The 19,466-nt window shown below is 37.7% G+C and overlaps 2 protein-coding genes and 1 long non-coding RNA gene across 4 annotated transcripts in view; all 3 read left to right on the top strand.

Annotated features, from left to right (window-relative positions):
* The window catches only part of aclyb (ATP citrate lyase b), a 35,802-nt gene extending 23,642 nt beyond the window's left edge, over positions 1-12,160 (top strand). For both annotated transcript variants that reach the window (XM_016537990.1, XM_016537991.1), the window contains 12 exons: positions 795-991; positions 1,846-1,927; positions 2,417-2,527; positions 2,853-2,980; positions 3,353-3,446; positions 6,252-6,406; positions 6,530-6,680; positions 6,994-7,137; positions 9,299-9,412; positions 9,512-9,594; positions 10,643-10,719; positions 10,996-12,160. In XM_016537990.1, coding sequence (XP_016393476.1) covers positions 795-991; positions 1,846-1,927; positions 2,417-2,527; positions 2,853-2,980; positions 3,353-3,446; positions 6,252-6,406; positions 6,530-6,680; positions 6,994-7,137; positions 9,299-9,412; positions 9,512-9,594; positions 10,643-10,719; positions 10,996-11,090 — 1,431 coding nt within the window. In that variant the 3' untranslated portion in view covers positions 11,091-12,160. The remainder of the gene's footprint in view (positions 1-794; positions 992-1,845; positions 1,928-2,416; positions 2,528-2,852; positions 2,981-3,352; positions 3,447-6,251; positions 6,407-6,529; positions 6,681-6,993; positions 7,138-9,298; positions 9,413-9,511; positions 9,595-10,642; positions 10,720-10,995) is intronic.
* Positions 12,161-15,114: 2,954 nt separating this feature from the next.
* Positions 15,115-19,466, top strand: part of klhl11 (kelch-like family member 11) — a 13,360-nt gene continuing 9,008 nt past the window's right edge. The window contains exon 1 of the mRNA XM_016537992.1: positions 15,115-15,738. Coding sequence (XP_016393478.1) covers positions 15,206-15,738 — 533 coding nt within the window. The 5' untranslated portion in view covers positions 15,115-15,205. The remainder of the gene's footprint in view (positions 15,739-19,466) is intronic.
* Positions 16,805-19,466, top strand: part of LOC107727953 (uncharacterized) — a 7,597-nt gene continuing 4,935 nt past the window's right edge. Inside the window, exons 1-2 of the long non-coding RNA XR_001638412.1 lie at positions 16,805-16,817; positions 18,317-18,320. This is a non-coding gene — a long non-coding RNA (uncharacterized LOC107727953). The remainder of the gene's footprint in view (positions 16,818-18,316; positions 18,321-19,466) is intronic.

Raw genomic sequence — 19,466 nt, forward strand, 5'->3', positions numbered from 1 at the left:
CGAATATGCCGGCCGATATGAAATTTTTTTTTACAGAGCATATAATGCAGATAAAATGCTTGAAATGGTGTAATTACTTAGTTTGTCCAGCAGAGCGCGCTCCATTGTTTGCTACTGGCGACCTGGATGAAATGCTTTAAAGCTTAAGTCTATGGAAAACCATTGAAATTTTGAACGGCCATATCTCCGTAACGGCACGGCGGATCCGCACCAAATTTGGGGGATCCCTTCAGCTCGAGGAACCCTCTCGAACGCGAATCGAGTGTAAGTCTCAAGGCCCTCTTTCGAATGAGACCACACCCGCGTCGATAGCCCCCGGGTTTCGGGAGTTACGGCCGGTTAAATTCGCGGTTCGGCGCCGACCGATCTAGCGATCCCGGGGGGCTACCGACCCGCAGAGGGTGGCGTTCGAGAGGGCTCCTCGAGCTGAAGGGATCCTACACAAAGAATTTCGGCCGATATATCGATATCGGCCTTTTTTTTTTTACTCTCAAATATCGGTATCGGTAGCGGCCCCAAAAAACCCATATCGGTAAGGCTCTAATAACAATAGTCGTTCAGACAACACTCAGATTAGTCTATTTATGAAAACTGGTCATTTTGCCATGTTATTGCAGTAACGGATCGATTGAGAATCACCACTGAAAATAATGAGAATTACAAACAAATTCAAAAGTCCATACAAACTGCCATGGGAGTATAGTAACATCTTTCATGGTCTTAAAATCTCTTTCATGGCTTGTCAATATTTGTTTTATTCATGAGATTTACTCAAGTACACTTATGTGTTATAGGTTGGCGGTATAAAGCCAGGCTGCTTTAAGATCGGGAACACAGGTGGGATGCTTGACAATATCCTGGCATCAAAGCTGTATAGACCGGGCAGTGTGGCATATGTGTCCCGCTCGGGAGGAATGTCCAATGAACTCAACAACATCATATCGCACACTACTGATGGAGTTTTTGAGGGAGTTGCTATTGGAGGAGACAGGTGACTAACAGAACATGTCTTGTGAACATGATAAGTGACTGACAACCCAAATAGCCAATCAGTTTGCTGCGATGAGAAGCCTTGTTGCCATCCACCATTTTTTAAAGCTTACTGAAAAGCTTAGTTTTTAAATCATACTGAACTGTAGGACACATACAAAGCTTTCAACTGTGATAAAAAAAGTGTTCAGAGCACATGCATTTCGAATACTAGGTATCCAGAGTTGCTAGTTAATGGAGTTTTGTTCGTTATGTTACTGAAATCAGCCAAAAATCGCTGGATAGTTGTTCAATTGCTGACTTCATCTTATGTGTGGATTATTTTATTTTATTTGAAAAACAAAAGCATGCTAAATAGAATCCTGTGTGAATATCTGATTTCAACATCTGTTCTTTGAGTAATAATCTAACATGCAGCCAAAGTTAACTTTATTTTAAGAAAAACACAAAACACACACAATTGAGCCCTTTTTGCCTCTGCATTTTTTCCATTTGCATTTTGCATTTCTGTATTTTGATGTCAGTGTTTATGACTGTTGCGACTGTCTTCTTGATACTTGTGTAGATTTCCCCTTATTTTATTTTTCTCATACATAACAATCTGATACAAAAGCTTATGCTTTTTGATTTTTGCTCAATGATAAACTATGATAAACTGCATTTGAAGTCATTTATCCATCATTTGTCATCATTTTGTTTGATGGAGTACCAGCTTTTGAAAAGCTCTGGATGTGGTTATGTAACTGCTATTGTAAGGTCAATTAGAGCAGGATACAGAAAATACTAATTATTAGTTAATTGAGCTAATAAACCAATCAACATCTAAGCTGGCTAATGTGCCGCTCTCGTCCACAGATTTCCTGGCTCTACATTCATGGAGCATGTGCTGAGATATCAGGACACTCCAGGAGTCAAGATGATTGTCGTGCTGGGAGAGGTGAGATGAGAAAGATTTGAGAGCTCCTGCTCAAGACATTTTCACACAAGACTGATATTTACATGTATTTGTATCAATAAATGCTCAAACTCCTCAGTTGTCTTGAATGGAGAGATGAGTGTGCAGCACTGTTTTATGTAAGGTGAGAGTAATGCTTCATGTTTAAAGGTGGACTCAATTCTAAGAATTCATATTCATCAGCAAATGATTATCAAAAGCAAATGACAAGAACATGTTCAAAATCAAACAAGGTGTTGTAACCTTTTGCATTTTTTCTATATAATATAATTTAAAAAATGATCCTTTATTTATCTTTCAGATTAATCTCTGTAAAAATGGACAGATTTGTTAACGTGTTCGTGTATAATCTACTGGTGGTCAATTCTTTGACTGAATATTTTTTACCATTATTATATGACAGTAATATAAGCGTTGAGTAATTTGCTAAGGCACTGTAATTCTAATTATAATATGTGTGCTGTCTTTTAGATTGGTGGCACAGAAGAGTATAACATCTGTCAGGGCATTGCAGACGGCAGAATCACTAAACCAGTCGTGTGCTGGTGTATTGGAACGTGTGCCACCATGTTCTCATCTGAGGTACATCCTTTTACATGGCTTTTGAGATACTTAATGCATATTGGCCCTGGTCAAACTGGCACTCTCAGCCCATTTGGTGGTCTTTCGAGTCCACACTTGTAATGCATAGGCAGGGCTCAAGAGCATAAAATGAAATAAGACACCCTATGGTCTTGTGGACTAAGTGGATATGCGCCAACAAAGGCACAAGTCCACATGAAGTGCTGCATTTGGGACAGGGCCATTGAATGTTATGAGAAATTAGTATGCTCTAGAACTGTTCAGTATGTGATAACCTAACTAGTGACAGCAGTAACATAGTATTGTGTTAATTGAAATGTTTTAGGTGCAGTTTGGCCATGCGGGAGCATGTGCCAATCAAGCGTCAGAGACAGCTGTGGCCAAAAATCAAGCACTGCAGGAAGCAGGTGCATTTGTGCCCAATAGCTTTGATGAATTAGGTGATGTCATCAAGTGAGTAACAGAAATCAGAAGTATTCTGTCTAGAGGAAGTATAATATAACCTAAACACTACAATTTAAGTATTCAGGCCCTTTATTATTAAGTACGTTGTGTAGAATGGCTTTGGCAATATAAGGTTTTCACAGCTGTATTCTTAATCAATAGGGGTGGACGATATACTAGTTGAAACGGCAAACTTGTAGAAATTTGTAACTATTGTATCTATTGCGGTTATGCCTTTATGTATCCTGCAGCACCGACTCTCCAGCGCCGCAGCATACGAACTCATATTTACCTGTGTTGTGAAAGCAAGTTTGTAGTCTGAATTGAGTTGAACAAACAGTGGAAGCATTAATAGTTTATTTTCTCTGTTGTGTTGGGAAGGTTTGTGTATGATGACCTTGTCGCAAAAGGAATCATTGTTCCAGCACAGGAAGTTCCTCCTCCTACCGTCCCAATGGATTACTCCTGGGCAAGAGTAAGACCTGTCCCCATTCCTTTACAGTGTGAAAGAGGATTGCATTATTTCGGAAACATTACAATATTCTGTAATCAGTGATTTGATATGAATTCTCACTAGTGTTAAAACCCGATTCTTCTGTTTGTGGTATTATGATATGCTGCAGTTTATCCTGTAGTGTTGTGAATGGAATCTTATTTGGAATTCGTTCCATGTCACATAAAAAAATACTAAAATCATCATACTGAATGATTTTCATTATGTTTGATTCTGTGAACAATTCACAGATGAGGACAGAATACGGTACTAAAATACTCTGACAGTGTTTCCTGCAACACTGTTCAGTTGCTGCTTAATTGCGACAGAATCTACAATGCCATGCTAAAATAAATGACTGGGTTGTGAACTTGCTGTAAAATTCCTAAATAACTGTTAATTGAATAATTCAATTCCTTACAATTTCCAACCGAATATTTGAAAAATCCAAAAATAGTCTAGTGCAACTTCCTTCCCTTAACAGCAGTATGCATTCGTTCCTCCCTAAAAACCCAAACTTAACATCAGAATCAGCACAATCGGTGATTGTTGTAAAATGCCGTCTTTACTGTTGCGGACGATATACTAGTTGAAACGGCAAACTTGTAGAAATTTGTAACTATTGTATCTATTGCGGTTATGCCTCTATGTATCCTGCAGCACCGACTCTCCAGCGCCGCAGCATACGAACTCATATTTACCTGTGTTGTGAAAGCAAGTTTGTAGTCTGAATTGAGTTGAACAAACAGTGGAAGCATTAATAGTTTATTTTCTCTGTTGTGTTGGGAAGGTTTGTGTATGATGACCTTGTCGCAAAAGGAATCATTGTTCCAGCACAGGAAGTTCCTCCTCCTACCGTCCCAATGGATTACTCCTGGGCAAGAGTAAGACCTGTCCCCATTCCTTTACAGTGTGAAAGAGGATTGCATTATTTCGGAAACATTACAATATTCTGTAATCAGTGATTTGATATGAATTCTCACTAGTGTTAAAACCCGATTCTTCTGTTTGTGGTATTATGATGTGCTGCAGTACATCCTGTAGTGTTGTGAATGGAATCTTATTTGGAATTCGTTCCATGTCACATAAAAAAATACTAAAATCATCATACTGAATGATTTTCATTATGTTTGATTCTGTGAACAATTCACAGATGAGGACAGAATACGGTACTAAAATACTCTGACAGTGTTTCCTGCAACACTGTTCAGTTGCTGCTTAATTGCGACAGAATCTACAATGCCATGCTAAAATAAATGACTGGGTTGTGAACTTGCTGTAAAATTCCTAAATAACTGTTAATTGAATAATTCAATTCCTTACAATTTCCAACCGAATATTTGAAAAATCCAAAAATAGTCTAGTGCAACTTCCTTCCCTTAACAGCAGTATGCATTCGTTCCTCCCTAAAAACCCAAACTTAACATCAGAATCAGCACAATCGGTGATTGTTGTAAAATGCCGTCTTTACTGTTGCGGGACATGTTTGATAATAAAACGTTTAAAGTACAATAATCCGCGCAGGACACGCTGTTCCCCCAGGCTGAAATGTGTGCGCGCGCTCCAATACGGACCACAACTAGACAAGCACATCCAAGAGATCAAATACACACAAAATATGTCAAAATGGCCAGCTTGGAGAGTGTTCACTTAAACACAGTGTATGTCATGAGTGGACATGAACAGTTGGGAGAAAATCCGATGTGTGTCAATATTGTCTTAAAGTGACAGCAGTGACTGGCGCTTGGGCCATCAATGTTAATCAAACAACAAAATGCAAAGAGAAAATCACTCACAGCTCTCAATCTGAATAACGTTAGTTTAATAAGCATTAATATATCAATTCATAAAGTAAAAACTATGCATTGTTCATTTACATTTGATTACTTTAGTAGATTTCTTTTGTAGGCTATATTACTTACCTGAACAGTAATGTTAGTAGACCTTCATGGAAAAATTAAAGCACAGATTATTTCAGTTGTATCTATGTTTTATTGTATTTGTCTGTTTGTTTTAATTTGTTTCGTTGTTCATTTTCTTACTGTATCTTATGTATATAAAACACAAAAAAATGCCTGCACACTGGTGCATTTACAAATTGATGTTTATATTCATTTGATTAAATATTTATTTTACATTTCATATAAATATGAATATAAATTTCATGAATATAAAGCAATGTTAATTCCGCTCTTAAAATTTTTCACACACACACACACACACACACACATACTGTATGTATATATATGTACTGATAAGAATACCTTTAAAGTACCAGATCAATAAGCAGTATCGGTAAGAGTAATAATACTGTTAAAACCTTAACGATACCCATCCCTAGCCAACAAGGAGTTGACAGCCTTCTTACAGTTAACCCAAGAAAAACTTTTTTTCAGCGCAAGCGCTCCCAATTATTTGGTAACTGGAAGGATTTAATATGTAAGTTATTTTGCTCTTTCTGTCTTTAACACTGTGCAACAAATACAGCAAACAGCAAATACAACTCTTCCTGATACAAGAAGGTCATTCAGCTGCTCTGTGACACAAAGTGAATTTCCTCAAGATAATGCTCATGATTTCACATTGTCTTTGGTCAAATTTTAAGAAATTCACTTTAAACAAATATGAAGCATTTGGATGTAAACCCTGTATGTCTCTTGAATCGCTGGAAATGAAAGACAGTGAAAATTGCTGGCTGCTAAAATGCATAGTAAAAATGAGGATATGGTCAATTTTCAAGATGTATCTGGGCTGCTTTTGTGTGTGTGTGTGTGTGTGTGTGTGTAGGAGCTGGGGTTGATTCGTAAACCTGCATCATTCATGACTAGTATCTGTGACGAAAGGGGCCAGGAGCTCATATATGCTGGTATGCCCATCACAGAGGTGTTCAAAGAGGAAATGGGCCTAGGAGGAGTACTGGGTCTGCTGTGGTTTCAGAGGAGGTTTGTTATGTAAAATTCCTTCATTTTGTAGAATATTCATATGAATTGACTGAGAAACTATCTGTGTTTGTCAACTTGTATGGTTTTGGCTTAAAATCATGAGTACATGTGTGTTTTTGACAGATTACCACTTTACGCATGTCATTTCATCGAGATGTGTTTGATGGTGACTGCAGATCATGGGCCGGCTGTATCTGGTGCTCATAACACCATTGTGTGCGCTCGTGCCGGTAAAGACCTGGTGTCCAGTCTGACCTCTGGACTTCTGACAATAGTAAGATCAGTCACTGTACACGCAAGACTTCTGCTTTCCAAACTAAACTGGTTCTGCTACAGTACAGCAAGAACAAGAGTTCACTAGCCTCATATCAAATATGAAATAAAAGCAAAAATTTGATGATATTTGTTGATATCTGTTGTTGATTTACAAGTAATATTACAATCATTAAATATTAAGAAAACAATATATTTAGTGATTATTATATGTGATATTTACCATTTATATGATGAGAAACAGTTGAAAAAATATGCTTGTTTATTCTCCTAATTTTTAAAGAGGAACTGAATTGCGTGTTTCTGTTCTGCAGGGAGATAGATTCGGTGGTGCACTAGACGCAGCTGCTAAACAGTTCAGTAAAGCGTTCGACAGCGGCCTGCTGCCCATGGAGTTTGTCAACAAGATGAAGAAAGATGGTGTACTGATTATGGGCATCGGGCATCGAGTCAAATCAGTAAATACACACACACCGATAAACACACTGCATGAGACTTGATTAGTTATATCAGGAATATTAAATTTAATTAAATTTAAATAATAAAAAAACAATATTTAAGATTTTCGTAATAAAATATCCAAAAACCACTTGCAGAGTGTTATATATTTCATGCAGTTGTGCACTTCCGTTATCCCAAAAGTTCCCAAGGATTTGTAAATCCAGAGAAATTCCAATTTTAAATAATAGCTCGCCCCAGTTCATTGTCGCCTATCAATGATGTAATATCCGTGCTATCGGTTTCCGCTTTTAGAAACTATGGCAACACACGTGGACAAAAATGCTGCTGTACAGTTAAACTAAATCCATTACAGCTGTCGCGGATCAAATGAAAATGAAATAAAAAGTGTTGACAGGAGCATTAAATTTAGATCTGCTCAATGTTGCACCATGATTCTTTTTCCACGTTTTTACAATGTTGCACATTAACCAATCACACACGAGTCTGTTGAGCTTGTGAATGCAATGGCCAATCAGAGGCGTTCAGATGAGTCATCACTGAAACGCCAGAGTTTTGTTGTTCAGTGCGCACGCTCACTGACTGTAATCTGCTCTCTCATGAATTCTCTTATCATAAACAACAAAGTGCAGATGTACGTATGATGTAAGTAGGAGATTCATTCATCAAACAGTGTACAGCTTTACTGATTATAAGGGAAGTTATTTGAGAGTGCTTACACTCGCACTAGACTTAAGTCTGTCATACTGTTCCTTGACCGTGTAAATGTTCTTTGCTCGCTTTCTCTGTATAATTTATTTGCTGTTTGAATAATTTTGGAAGGTACAGGTAAAAAAAAAAAAATATTCATTACATCCGTGAACATGATTCGGACATCTCTGGATGGGGAAAACTACATCTCCCATCGTTTCACTCTCCTTAATAGCTTCATCAAGCTTCGCCTTTGTTATTGTTTTGAAAATGCGACCTCTATATTGTGCCTTTAAGACAAAATTCTCACACCAATCAAGTTAGAGTGGGAGAAATTAATTAATTCTTAATTTTATGTTGTTACTCATTTTTTATCTTTCATGTTACACATGACATGGAAAAATGTCTGAGTCCATAATATCTGAGTCTAAGTTCGAGTAGAAATTTACCCGAATGTGTAAAAAGTTCATTCATAATTTCACTGGACTTGAATCAGAGTCCGGCATGGAGTACCCAACTCTGTTATTGATTACTGCATGTCACATAATTAAAAATTTTCTAGGGGTGTATTGAAACACTTGTTTTTTTCCATACCATAAACCAAACAAATGCATCATAAAAGTAGTTCATACAGTCCAATTCAAACAATAGATTTGTACGAGCGACAGACCAAAATTTAAGTACATGCGATATTAATCGCAAGCTCAGGTGGCCAAATATTTATCAGATTTGGAACCACATTTGAAAGTAGCCCAAATTGAATCTCATATGTGTTGCTGTTTACACGTATGCATACATGTATCATTAAATGCATACATATGCAACAAATTAATAAAAAAAATGGAAATTACAGTCATACTTGCAGTACCACATTTTAAGGCAGAATTTTCAGTTGTCATGTTGTCTTATGTCCTTTCATTCATTAACTATGCAATTCATACACAGAATTATTTGAATAAACCTGTTGTATGATGAGCATGTTTTTAAGGAGGCATCAAGTAAAAAAAAGTCAGCTGTCCTAATCATAATGAAGGAAAAATTGTATTAAAAGATTGAAATATTTGAAAAAAATCAAGTAGTTTGGCATACTCTTGTATTATTATTTCTTAGAAAAATTTTTTTTACAATAACTGCTCATTTGAAAATCTTTTGTCGGCCAAATTAAAGTCATGGTCAGCAAACAAGTAGAAAAAAAACAAAACCGGAAATTATGTCATAGAGAGGACCCCTGTATACTCTTATGACTGTGTCATAGTCGGTAAGCCTATTAAAATATCAGATAATTTGGTCGTTTAAGGAAATACAAGGTTAGTTTGGATATTAAAATGGCATGTGGGGCGACTCCCAAAATGATCTGTTGCAGGCAAGTTGCAGATAAATTATTAAAAAGTACTGGCAGCCCTTATTCTCATTTCCATACACAGCTGTTGATATGTTGTATATGTTCATATCTGGGTTTCTTGGTGACAGATCAATAACCCTGATATGAGGGTGCAGATCCTGAAGGACTTTGTGAAGCAGCATTTCCCATCAACACAGTTACTGGACTACGCCCTTGAAGTAGAGAAGATCACCACCTCGAAGGTGATGTTATTACTGATGCCATTTTAATGCATGTATGTTTTGTTGTGTGATCGTTTCTTCATGTGATGCTCACATTACAATGTCTTTCACGCTCTGCAGAAACCGAACCTTATTCTAAACGTTGATGGTTTTATTGGTGTGGCTTTTGTGGACCTCTTAAGAACATGTGGAGGATTCACACGGTAAGTCAAGAAGACTATTGTTTTTAAATATATGCGTTTAATATTATGGATTGGACTCCCATTTCCTTATTTCCAGCACCAGGGCTCACATAGTCATAGAGAACAGAAATATCTAGGAGTTTTAAAATGTGATTTCCATTGGGCAATCGCTTGGATTCACAGGGCTTGGGACAAAATTATTTGACAGTTGCAGTGCAGATGTGTGATTTTGATTTTCAGAAGAGTCTGAAATTGTTGATTTCTAGGGCTGCCCTCGACTAAAGATTTTTCTGATCGACTAGTAGTCATTCGTTTTAAGCGATTAGTCGACTAATTGCACATTTATATAAATAAACCATATAATTCATAATAATGAGCCTTTAATCTATCAGCGCTCAAGTGCACGCATAAAATTTGCCACAGCACGCTGGCAGAAGTAATGATTATGAATGCGTCAGGGGGTAAAAACAGCAAGAAGACTGACTTAGCATTATGATAATTCATTGATAAACTAGTGTTTTCTGTATTTTACAGAGTATTTTAAGTTAAATGCAAATGATCGCACCGGCGCCTCCCAAGTTAACTGTCATGCAGTGAGCGCGCTACTATTCAGCTTCCACACTCTCAGACACTTGAATAGTGTACACTTAGGTTAACTTTAGAGCAGCTATGTAATGATGCTACTACTTACATGTTTCAGATGATAAGCCACATTTGAGGTTGATGAACGAAACGAACGTTTGCATGTCTTGACCGATGTATTAATAGACCAGCTGTTAATAATCTGTCTGTCAAGGAATAAGTGACTTCGCCACTTTCTGTGGATTTTTTTTTTTCTGCAACTAATACAATTTTGATCAACTAAGCCTCTTCTCGTCAACTAATGGTTAGTCGACTATTAGGGGGCAGCCCTGTTGATTTCAGATGTCTGAAATCCAAATGTCTGGTGTGTCTAGTGTTCATTCTTTATATGCAGAGTATATTCTTCACTAGTTAATTTGACATTTATTGAATGTCATTGTACAGATCATGTATCTAAATTGCAATCGAGTATGTTTATGCATTGCAGGGATGAGGCAGATGAGTTTGTTGAGATCGGGACTCTTAATGGAATCTTCGTTCTGGGACGCAGCATTGGTTTCATCGGTAAACCACTGAATTACTCTTTACTGTTCAGACCCAGTCCCACCAGTTCTAAAACTGAATATCTGCTGGAAAAATAACCTCTATTACCCAAAATGTCTGCTGTTAATTTCCGTTTTTGAATTGAGATTGTTTTAAATTGTTTTCCATTTTGATTTCACCAAGAGACAAGAGACATATTTGTGTGAAAATTGCATTGAAAATTTAGGAAGTATATGTAATTTGTGTGGGTCAAGCAAGTTATTTATTTAATATTTGTTTTTACTGTTAACCCCACAGGTCACTATCTGGACCAGAAACGTCTGAAGCAGGGTCTCTACCGCCACCCGTGGGATGATATCTCCTACGTCCTTCCTGAGCACATGTCTATGTAAACCTGGAACCTGTTATAAGTATTTTGGATAAATATGTGGGAACATGTTTATTTTATTACTTTAGTGGGAAGGGGTAAATTATTCAGTCATAACCAAAGAAACACACTAGCAAAATACTGACAAATAGTAGTTGCTAACGCTCATGTTAAAGCATGACAGTTCTCAGTTGAATTGATAAAACGGTTGCTTATAAAGCAAGCTTCATTTGTATGGTACGGTGTCATTGGCCATCTTATATTACTAACACTTCAATGCACCTTCCTTTGCTTTGGTTATGATTAACAAGTGAAGTATCATGTCTCTTCAGGCTGCCAGTTCTAATAGTCTGAATGAAGACACCACAGCCTGTAGATGCAAAGCACCAAATTCTAAAGCATACTCTCAAATGATACCTGTTATGAAATGTTAGCGTATACACCCTGAACCTTGAATCATCACTATCTGGGATAAATGACTGCAACAGAAAAGTGAAACTAAATTAGCTTCTATGGTGTTGTTTTTATGTGCAAAATTCTAGTATTTTTAAAATAAAGCTCTTTATTGGTTATGTTGGACAATTTTCATATGTTCTGCAGCATTCAAAATTGGTCAAGGGTAATCTCTTTAGTGCAAAAAACACTATGGTATTAAATGCATATCAGGATAATCTAAAATGTTGTGAGTGAAGTTACTGATTCTATCTTCACTAACAAATTGATGCCTTGCAATGAATCGGAGGAGTCGACATGCTGCATTTACAGAGGACTTGTTAATGCTTGTGAAGAAATGGATACAGCTAAACAGGGCAACCACCTAGGGTTTACAGAGATTGGGCCAAAAAAAGAGAAAATATCCGGTGAGCAGCAGTTCTTTGGGTGGAAATGTCTTGTTGATGCCAGAGACCAGATCAGACATTTTGTCAGCTTGTCAAATTGTGGTTTACCCTGGAGACACTTACAAGTAATGTTTCTCCAGACCTATTTTTTGAGTCAAACTCTCAGGAACATTTTTCATGTTATTACCGTGAATGAAATTGAGAAATGTTGATCTTATTTGAAGTGAAATTTACATAAAATGTTGCTATTTTATATAAATGTATTTCAATTATTACAAATTGAGGCAAATTAAAAAACAACACTATAAGCCCCTCCAACGTTATGCATGTTTTGGGTTATGACAGTAAACTCACCCTCAGTCCTCATGATCTCACCCTCAGTCCAGCTGTCTCAGCAGATGTGATGCACTCGCACTTCTTGCTGTGGAACCGAGTGGTTCCAAATTAATTAGAAAAAAAGAACAATAAATGAACACTACTACTTTAGTTACAATATACAGTAATTAACAGGTAAGCCCTCTAAAATAGACATAAATACATTGATCAGCCACAACTTTAACTAACACCGCCTCTGGCAGCCTGCCTTCGCATTCTGTTGCCATCTCTTTCATTTCTGCAGGTAAACAACACAAAAAAACATGATTCATTAGATCAGGCATCATTCTTCCACTGCTCTAAATTTCATTTCTGATTCTCACGTCCCCAGATGCTTTCGACGGTGAACAGGTGTCATCGTGAGACTAGTTTTATTTTGCTGAAATTCATGTCAATATTTCAGAGTCAATGTGGTCTTTGTAAATACCTGTTCATGTTAAGAGTGTTACAAAGTGTTCTGAGTGTTAGAAAGCTATATAATCATTGCTCATTTTTCACTTAAGAAAAGGTGTATCATTAAAGTATGTCAGCAGGTGTTTTAAAAATGTATTTTATAGGCTAATCAAAAAAATATATCTAATGTATGTAATTTAGAATTAAATAACCCAGATTGTCCTTCTTTTTTGTTATTTCCGATATTAATATTTGTGCTTGGAGCAGAAGTGAACCATGTGTTCATAAGTTCTGGTGAAAATGTCCATATTCACTGTAATAATGCTGATCATTCTGATTGGCATTCTTATTCTGTTTGGTTTAGTGAACCAGTGCACAAGAAGAAAAATGAAAGCAAGCAAACCACAAAGTCAAGAGGGCACACGCAGGTGGCTCTCTAATTTTATATGTTCATCTGCGTTCCAATACACAAACATTTTCATGATGACATGACCACATGGAATAAAGAAAGTCATGAAGACCAACTAATCAACATGATTCATATTCAAACCAGTAAACAAGTTCTGCTTTGTTTACAGTAGAGATTTGCACAAATACATGAAAATGCAAAATACCTACCTAAAATATATATTTAAAAAATGAAATGCAAAATACTGTGTGGGGGAAAAGTTTTTTAAAAAACATTTTAAAATGGCAATTCAATACTATTAGGTTGAAATCATTCCTATTTCTAATCTTTCCTAGACCTATTCTGAATGCAAACATTTTACAACTACTTAGGTTGTTTTCATTTGTCCTACCTTTTCCTTTTCCTTACCCAATAGGAAATAAGACAAACAAAGTTTTCTCAACAAAAGCTGAATTCGTTAATGACAGAGTAGCTTGTAGCTGGCTGCAAACTAATTTCACGCATTGTATTGACTGGCGAGAAGTATTCTAGCTACCTGAATATTTTAATGGAAATTATCATTTTAATGGACATAACAGTTTTATTATGTTGTTATTATGCAACAAGTAGAATCAACCATAACACCTTCTGTGATGGACTGGCCATCTCTCTAGGGATTTTCCCTGCCTTCGGCCCCAGATGCTGGGAGAGGCTCCAGCATCCCTGCACACACAAGCGGTTTGGAAAATAGATGGATGGACGATTCATTGTTCACGAAGTCATAATTTCATTCTGTAGTGCTAAATTGATCAAATTGCTAAATTGCAGGAAAATGGCTAAATAGTGCTTAATTGCAGGAAAATTTGGGTTGGCACAAAGTATTTTATGTATTTTTTCAAAGCCTTTAAAAACAGTATATTTGTATTATATGTATCTGAAATGTTAAAAGCTTCAGGGTTTTTGAACGTTTTAAGTGTATGATCAAATAACCATTTATTTTAGCCTGCAATTTACAACACTGTAAAAAAAATCATTTTTATATTTTGCCATTTCAACTCATTTTTTGTAGACATATGATAACTTTTTTTTTAAAATAAATTGTCCAGACAACAAGAAAATGTAAGTTTCAGCCCTCAACTAGCTGAAAGTTGCATGAAAACCTCAAAAACGCATGTTGAAACAACTGCATCACACCGAAAAAAAATTAAGATCAAAATTTTTAAGGCAGCGGGGTAACAAAAGTTTTTTTTTTTTAAAGTTGAGTCAACAAATTGTTTTTTACAGTGTAGTAATTTGTGTTCATGCTTATAATTTAAGTCAATACTTCTACTACTAATAACAGGCCTAATAATAATAAAGACCCTAAAAAGAGTTATTTTCGATGTTTTATCGCTGTTATGACAAAATAATTGCAATGATTTTCGACCAAGTTGTGCAGCCCTGTATATATATATTTTATAAAATGTTCACAATTTAGCTTAGCTTCAGCCCATTTCTTTACATAAATATGATATTTCCCAATTAAAATAATTAGTTGTGTAAGAAAATAAATTGTACTTTTAGAATCAGTAGTATTGTAGAAAAACAAATATGACATCATACATTTCAATTTGTATTAATGTTCCAAACATCCTACAAATGAAGTAAGAGACATCTATCTAGGGCTGGACGATATGGCCAAAATTAATATCACGATATATTTCTTAATTTCGGTCGATACGATATAATTCCGATATCGATATGAACAGATACATATTGATCCATATTGTCCAGCCCTACATCTATCCAAAATAATCTTGAGTATACACACTGAAAAAAAGATCACAAGAGTTTTCCCTATCCAAATCGAACCGTTAGTAGTCCTTATTGAAATATGCCGTTCGTGACGAGGGTTATGCAATAATTACGAGCTGAATGTAGGCCTACATCCAACAGTGGGGTTCAAGTCTGACAGTGACACAATATTGTGTATTTTATTTTATAACACATTTCTATGCTATTTCAAACCAATATGATGTTTTTATGTTATTTCTTTATTTATCTGTTCCCAGATCAGCAACTCGTGTCTCGCGTCAGTTCCTGTAACGTCAACAGGACTCCTGCGGTGTATGGTGCTTGTGCGCATGTGCATGTTGAGCGCTGTTTATGTTGGAGTGTGTATGTTTGAGTGTGCTCCACCACCTCAACATACTACGCACTTTACGAACCGACCGCGCGGACACCGAGATGGCCGCAGCCGCCCCGAATCCAGAGGACGCCATCCGAAACAGCGGCGGGCCAAGCACGGCGAGCGCTCTCGCGGGAGACGGAGAGTCTGAGGAGGCCGAGGAGTTTGCCTCCGCGACCCACTGCTCGGAGCTCTCCCGGCGGCAGAACGAGCAGCGGAAGCTCGGGCTTTTCTGTGACGTGACGCTGGCGTTCAGCAGCGCCCCGGGAGCCGCCAACAGCTTCGAGTTCAGCGCCCACCGCTCTGTCTTAGCTGCGGCCACGGATTATTTCACGCCGCTACTCGGGGGTCAGTTTTCGGAGTCGGTGACGCGGCGGGTGGAGATGAAGGAGTGGAGCAGCGAGGCAGGCCTCGACCAGGAGACGGTGGAGAGCGTCATCCAGTTCATGTACACGGGCGAGATACGCGTGAGCACTGCGAACGTGCACGAGGTTCTGGAGCTGGCAGACAGGTGAGAGAAAATCATGCAGAGCATAGACTGAGTGTCAAAACACAGCGAGCAGCCTACCTAGACGGCATTGTTGGTATGTTTGATCACAAATAGCCTACACATTGGGCATCACATGCACCTTCAGAACAAACAGCGGTTTTGGCATCGTTGGGCATTATAGGCGTCGTTTGAGTCAGGAGCGCTTTGCAGCATTTTGGGGTATCATGGGTACCTTCTGAATATCTGCGTTTCTGGACATCATAGGTAGTAACATTTCAGATCGGCAGCATTTGTTGAGCATGGGTATGTTCTTAAACAGCAGCATTTTTAGACATCAAAAGCATTCTCCGACTCAGTAGAATTAACGTTATAGGTGTGTCCACCATTTTGGGATATAATACACTTTTTTTAATGTCGTTATGGTTTCCTCCATAAAGATGTTTCCCCTAAAAAAAAATGTATATTCTCCCATCATCTGCTCGCCCTCATGTAGTTCCAAACTCATATAATTTTTTTTATTCTGCAAAACTCAAAAGATATCTGAAAAATGTTTCAGCTCTTGTTATCCACATGGTGCAAAAGTTGAGAAAAATGTGCATAAAGAGAGCATGAGAGTCAGTGGTTTAATCCAGTGACATTTTGAGTCCTGATGTTGTTGACACACAAAAAGAAAAAAAAAAGTAAGGTTTGATGTTATTTTGTTGCTATGTTTGATTTGGACTGTATACCATGCGAGTTGATCAATAATTTGATTTGAGAGTAAATTATCATATTTTGCTCTTATCAACACACAAAGTGATCATATCATACATAGCTTGTGTAAGTTTATAAACCTTTTTTAGAATCTATACATGAAATAAGACATTTTTATTTAGTGCTGCCCTTTAGAGTTACACAAAGTAACACATTACTTTAATATTTCAAGTTATTTTAGTTATGTAAAATAATTATTTTGAAAATAATTTGATTAATCTGTTAAAAATCAACAATGTATTCCCCAAATTTTCGAGGTCTTATTATTTTTACCAGTTTACTCTTTTAACCTATATGTCACCCACCCCTATTCAGACCCTTGACATAATGGTCTGCTCTGGATATTTGTAATATCGCTGTTGAATGTTTTATTCCTTGCCTGCTGAATTGCATTGTATATCGCTCTCTGCTTACAATGACTTTTTTACCTGACTGCGGCTGCTTTATTTAGTGCTTTATCTGGAAAGCATCTGTTGTCTACGAACCTCTCATCTTAATGAAAATGATTTAGAGACATATTGTTGATCAGTAAATGCTTTAAAAATGCATCATATAGACATCTTCATGTGTTATTATCTGGGTTACTATTCTGCTTATTTGTAACAATTTATGTCCTTTTTTCTCTGTGAACATCTTCATTCTAATATAAAGTGTACAAACAGAATTCACACAAATAAATATAGTAAGATCAGAATTGTTCCAGACCAGTAATGTCTGTACATATTTGTTTGTTGTTGCTGGACTACGCTACTATTAGTATGCTGCAATTGTGTTGAGACAGGAGTTTTCGTAGTCAAAGACGGTGAAAGCCTCCCTTTTGACATAACGTACACCTTGCCTTGACTGCATGCACGGATCCATTCAGAATGATTAAACCCCACTGACCCTTGCATAGTTTTAAATAGACTTCTTTGGCCAGCATTCATTATAAAACACTTGCAGGACATACATTTTGATGTATATATTAAAATGTTTTCATTCAAAAATATGATGTTATAGCGATCAGTGTGCCAAGTGCACCCACACACACACACACACAGAGGATTTTTGCCTAATGTACGACTCCTGTTTGTCACTGTAATCATCTTCATCTTGATTATAGTCATTATCCTTGAAAAACGTTACTAGTGTGACACTGGTTTGCTTTATTCAAGATGTACATCTCAAGAGAGATGTAGTTTGGGTATCATATGCTCATGCAGTGGTTGGGTGTGTTGAGCCGCCATTCAGTCTGTATTAGGGCTGAAACGATGGGTGCTTCTCAAACGGAAGGTTGTATCCTACGAAGGCTGCATATATCCTTGGAGGGCAGTCTTCGTTTCGCATCCTTCATTTAGCTGAATTTGAAGGATGCATGGGATGTATCCTCCGCGACCTTCAATCACCCACAATCCTTTGTACCCATTCCATTTCATGAAAATAAGCTGACGAAAGACGAGTCAGTACTGAGCTTGTCTGAATTTATTATGCAATGTAAGACAAAAATAATGTTTTCGGACATGAAAGGATAGATGTTATCTTTTGTTTTGGTGTAAATTACTTACTAAACGCTAAACTGCCAATAATTTAAGCTACGTGGAGACTAGACGACTGTGATTCATTGTATTGCATTTATAGAAAGCAAAATAATATGAAGATTTCTAATACAAAGTACTTTTCCAAAACTAAGTTTTATTAGTGTTTTTGTGCCGTGAGGGTGGGAACATATGTGACGTAGCCACGTGCACTTACTAACTTATGGCGCTTTCCCACTGCGTGGTACGACTCGGCTCGGTACGGCTCGGTTTGGCTCGGTTTGCGTTTCCACTGCAGTTTAGTACCGCTTTAGAGTGGGTTGTGTCGCAAGTTCAGTGACGCAGGTAGTGACGATTCTCTCCGGCCAATCCGTGATCAGCAGAGTTTACACGTCACGTTTTGGTAACGGTACGGTTCGCTTGGAGCCCCAACCGAGGTGGTACTAAAAAAAGTACCAGGTACTGTACCCAGTGGAAAACCCCCCAAAAGTGAACCGTACCGAGCCGTACCGTGCCGTACCATGCAGTGGAAAAGCGCCATTAGACTGTCTCATTCTAGCGTTTAATGCTGAGGAGGACTCTAGCCTACAAGACTCTGAAGGACTGATCTAGAAAGGATGCAGCCTTCCGTTTGAGAAGCACCCGATATATCGATACTTCAGGCAGAGATTGTCTTACTATCCACCTGTTTCCGTGGGCGCTACTGTAAAAAAGAACGTGGGTACAACTTCCGGTGAGGTGGCGGAAGTAGTATATACCAATGGTATTTTATAGGGATGCACCGAAATTTCGGCAGCTGAAAATGGCATTTTCGGGGGGCGCTACTGTAAAAAAAGAACGTGGGTACAACTTCCGGTGAGGTGGCGGAAGTAGTATATACCAATGGTATTTTATAGGGATGCACCGAAATTTCGGCCGCTGAAAACGGCATTTTCGGTTTTCGGCCGAAAGAGAAAAACGGAAATATATGGCGCGCTGTACCGCCCGGCAGTGTTCAGCGCACAGGTTTCATTCTCCCTCTAGCCGCCGTCACTGTGACGCTTCGCTCAATATTCCGCTCCATGAATGTGTGTTCCTCTCATGTACCGCTCATGCTCACTGGAAAAGCAAAGTCCGCTCAACGCGCTGACAGGAAATTTCTATGTAGTAAACTTGTTCCTGTTTGCAATAGCGCTACTGTATGTAACATGGTGTAGGGGTGGGTGCTATACCGGTATGAACGTGACTACCGGTATTATGTTGTTCCATGATTTGGATTTTGCTATACCGTGGATACCGTTATATATTCATGAGTTCAAATTTTGCATTTATATTGTTTTGTTCAATTTGGTACGCTTTGCAAATTTTAACACAAATGACGATAAAGAGTCGAGGCTGAACGTTTTTGCCGTACTACACAGGCATTAGTAATCAAACACACAAAGCATCGTAACAGACCAAGTTAATAGAGCACAAATCGCCTACTCCAGTGGTTCCCAAACT

This window comes from Sinocyclocheilus rhinocerous, unplaced genomic scaffold (genome assembly GCF_001515625.1).
Source record: "Sinocyclocheilus rhinocerous isolate Xijiao unplaced genomic scaffold, SAMN03320098_v1.1 scaffold3201, whole genome shotgun sequence".
NCBI lineage: Eukaryota > Metazoa > Chordata > Actinopteri > Cypriniformes > Cyprinidae > Sinocyclocheilus > Sinocyclocheilus rhinocerous.